The sequence below is a fragment of the Protobothrops mucrosquamatus genome, unplaced genomic scaffold, assembly GCF_001527695.2.
Source record: "Protobothrops mucrosquamatus isolate PMUCROS unplaced genomic scaffold, P.Mucros_1.0 scaffold6187, whole genome shotgun sequence".
In the NCBI taxonomy this organism is placed as follows: Eukaryota; Metazoa; Chordata; class Lepidosauria; order Squamata; family Viperidae; genus Protobothrops; species Protobothrops mucrosquamatus.
In genome coordinates this window covers 2,221-5,964 of record NW_015392020.1, presented here as the reverse complement: position 1 = coordinate 5,964, position 3,744 = coordinate 2,221, and the positions used below count along the sequence as shown (strand labels likewise).

The following is a 3,744-nucleotide window of genomic DNA, read 5'->3' as shown; positions in this document are numbered from 1 at the left end:
TCTATCTATCTATCTATCTATCTATCTATCTATCTATCTATCTATCTATCTATCTATCATCTATCCATCCATCCCTATCTATCTATCTATCTATCTATCTATCTATCTATCTATCTATCTATCTATCATCTATCATCCATCCATCCATCCATCCATCCCTATCTATCTATCTATCTATCTATCTATCTATCTATCTATCTATCTATCTATCTATCATCCATCCATCCATCCATCCATCCATCCATCCATCCATCCATCCATCTACAGTCAAAGGCAGATGTCCCTTGTTCACTTACTTCTGCAATCCTGCTGAAGAGCCCATCCGTAGTAGCCAGGTTTACACTCTTGGCAGTGTTGGCCCTGGGTGTGAAACAAACACTTGAGGCACAAGCCTGTCCTCTTGTCACAGGCCTCTGGATCAGAGGAATCGATGTTGTTGTTACACTGGCAGGGCTGGCAAGTCCCACGAAACTCTTCGGGGTTTCCAAAGAAGCCAGAGGCACATTCATCGCATCGGCTTCCTGTTCAAACCAGCAATCAAAGAAAAAGAAAAAAAACCATCAGCAAATTATTATTTATTTATATCCTGCCTTTGTTAATTTTACAAATAACCCCAGGTGACAAACATAGCCAACACACCTTCCTCCTCCTATTTTCCCCACAACAGCCCTGTGAGGTGGGATGGCTGAGAGAAAGAAGAGACTGGCCTGAGATCATCCAGTTGGCTTTCATGGCTAAGGCGGGACTAGAACTCACAGTCTCCTGGTGATCGGCCCAAAGTCACCCATCCAGCTTTCCTGGCTAAAACAGGACTAGAACTCACGGTCTCCAGTTTTATAGCTTGGTGCCTTAAGCAATGGACCAAACTGGCTGAAATCCAGCCACGAACCAAAGTATGAACGTATGTGAGTTAAGAAGCAGGACCCCCATCTTTAACTCTTTGTAAAGCCTCACCATTCTTATAAGGGCACTGGACTGGAATACTTATTAACATGGAATAGATCATTAAGATGTAGCTGAACAAAAAATTAATAAATGTTACTGTATATGAATAGAATGGAGTGGAATGGAATAGAATAGAATGGAATGGAATGGAAAATATAATAAAATAAAATAAAATAATAAAATAGAAATAGAACAGAATAGAAAATAGAATCGAAAGAACAGAACAGAATAGAAAACAAAATAAAATAAAATAGGAATGGAATGGAATGGCATAATAGAATAGAATAGAATAGAATAGAATAGAATAGAATAGAATAGAATAGAAAATAAAATAAAATAGAAAATGGGAATGGAATGGAATGGAATAGAATAGAAAATATAATAAAATAAAATAATAAAATAAAATAGAAATAGAACAGAATAGAAAATAGAATAGAAAGAACAGAACAGAACAGAACAGAAAATAGAAATGGAATGGAATGGAATGGAATGGAATAGAATAGAATAGAAAATAGAAAATAGAAAATAATAGAAAATAGAAAATAGGAATAGAATGGAATGGAATAGACCAGACTAGAATAGAAAATAAAATAGAAAGAATAGAATAGAAAATAGAAAATAGAAAATAGAAAATAGGATATAGAATAGAATAGAATAGAATAGAATAGAATAGAATAGAATAGAATAGAATAGAATAGAATAGAATTCTTTATTGGCCAGATATGATTGAAGGTTGATGAGGCTAAGTCTGCAAAAAAAAGTCTGGGAGTTGAAGTCCACAATTCTTAAAGTTGCCACGGTTGAGGACCCCTGAGTTAGAGTTATTTCACAACCCCACTTACCTTTATATCCTCTCTCACAAATGCACACCACTTGTAACGTAATCCGGTCTTGATAACAGCCACTGGCAAACTGGCGCCCACTTTCCGGACCATCTGGGCACGGGCAAGGACGGCAGTGATCCCCTGATCCCAAGACTGGATCTCCATAATAACCAGCAAGGCATCTAAAATGTTATAGTACGAGGCTTATCACAAGGCACACAATACAGCACGGATGTACTGAAAATAGTACTTATTTAGTACTTAAGAGTTTTTCTCTAAGCGCAAATATAAAAAACACAGCCTACAGCTGTTTTCACTGGGCCTTTAAAAAAAACAAAACACCTCCATTTATTTGTTTATTCCATTTTTATCCCACTGTAATCTCACAACTCTGGGTGGTTACTGAGTCCCTATAAAAGGAGGGCCTGTCCCTCTTCCCGAAGCATGCTTTGTGAAAAAGTTCTGTTTTTAATCGCTTCCTAAAAGCTACCAGAAGAATTCTGGGAATTAGAACAGAATAGAGCTGGAAGGGACCTTGGAGGTCATCTAGTCCAGCCCCCTGCTCAAGCAGGAGAACCTAGACCATCTCAGGCAAGTGACTGTCTGGTCTCTTCTTAAAAACCTCCAGTGATGGAGCACCCACAACGTCTGGAGGCAAGCCGTTCCACCGGTTAATCATCCTCACTGTTAGGAACTTTCTCCTTAATTCCAAGTTGCTTCTCTCCTTGATTAGTTTCCACCCGTTGTTTCTTGTCTTGCCTTCTGGTGCTTTGGAGAATAAGTTGACCCCCCTCCTCTTTGTGGCAGCCCCTCAAATACTGGAATACTGCTATCATGTCCCCCCTAGTCCTTCTTTTCTTTAGACTGGCCAAACCCAAATCCCGCAGCCGTTCTTCGTTATGTTTTAGTCTCCAGGCCTTTGATGAAGTCCACAAGTCTTCAAAAGTTGCCAAGGTTGGAGAACCCTGATCTTAAAACTGGCACGCGCGCCCCTTTTGAAAACCCAAGTTCCTACCCCAAAAGAACCCGTACCTCTCACAATTGGGGCCTGAGGTGTGATCGCGACAATGCAAGCACTGGCCACTGTAGGGATCGCACTCGTCCGCGTGACCGTTGCACTGGCAGGGCTGGCAGCTTGGGAACCCCCAGTATCCGGGCAAACATCTGTCGCACTGGCGGCCGTAAACTCCGTGGAAACAATGGCACTGCCCGGTCTCCGGGTGGCAGAAGGCGTTTGCAGACGCTTGGACGTGACACTCGCAGGCTAAAAAACAACAACAACAACAAAAAAACAGAGATATCAGGATGAAATGGAAAGTCAGCACCATCCATGATCACCTAGTGGTGGCTTTTTAAATGTCTGGCTAATTCAGGGGTAGGCAACCTTGGCTCTTTTATGGCTCGTGGACTTCAACTCCCAGAATTCCTGAGCCAGGCACGCTGAGGGGAAAGGGAGAGGGTTCCAAGCTGAGCCATGCTGGCTGAGGAATTCTGGGAGTTGAAGTCCACAAGTCATAAAAGAGCCAAGGTTGCCTACCCCTGGGCTAGTTCATTACCACCGTGAGGAAGACTAAGTCTTCGTCAATAGAAGAGAATACTTGTAGGCCAGGGTTGAACTGTGAGGTCCTTGGTGCTCCCTGAGCTGGGTGGTTTTCTTGCAGATGTTTCATTACCCAACTAGGTAACATCATCAGTGCTAGAAGGGAGGGGGATTTGCAGGGAGGAGGAGGAGGAGGAGGAAGAGGAGGAGGAGGAGGTGGAAGAGGAGGACTGTGGAGTCCTTGGTGCTCTCTGAGCTTGGTTGTCCTTGCAGACGTTTCTGCAAGGTTGTCCTTGGTTGTCCTTGCAGACGTTTCATTACCAAACTAGGTAACATCATCAGTGCTAGAAGGGAGTAGGGTTTGTGGAATGATGGAGGAGGAGGAGGAGGAGGAGGAGGAGGAGGAGGAGGAGGAGGAGGAGGAGGAAGAAGAGG

The 3,744-nt window shown here is 42.6% G+C and overlaps 1 protein-coding gene across 1 annotated transcript in view; it reads right to left on the bottom strand.

Annotated features, from left to right (window-relative positions):
• Positions 1-3,744, bottom strand: part of LOC107300129 (laminin subunit beta-1-like) — a gene marked incomplete at both ends in the record, with an annotated part of 19,957 nt that overhangs the window by 14,663 nt on the left and 1,550 nt on the right. Inside the window, 3 exons of the mRNA XM_015829472.1 lie at positions 297-521; positions 1,788-1,951; positions 2,802-3,033. Of these exons, the coding sequence (XP_015684958.1) occupies positions 297-521; positions 1,788-1,951; positions 2,802-3,033 (621 nt within the window). The remainder of the gene's footprint in view (positions 1-296; positions 522-1,787; positions 1,952-2,801; positions 3,034-3,744) is intronic.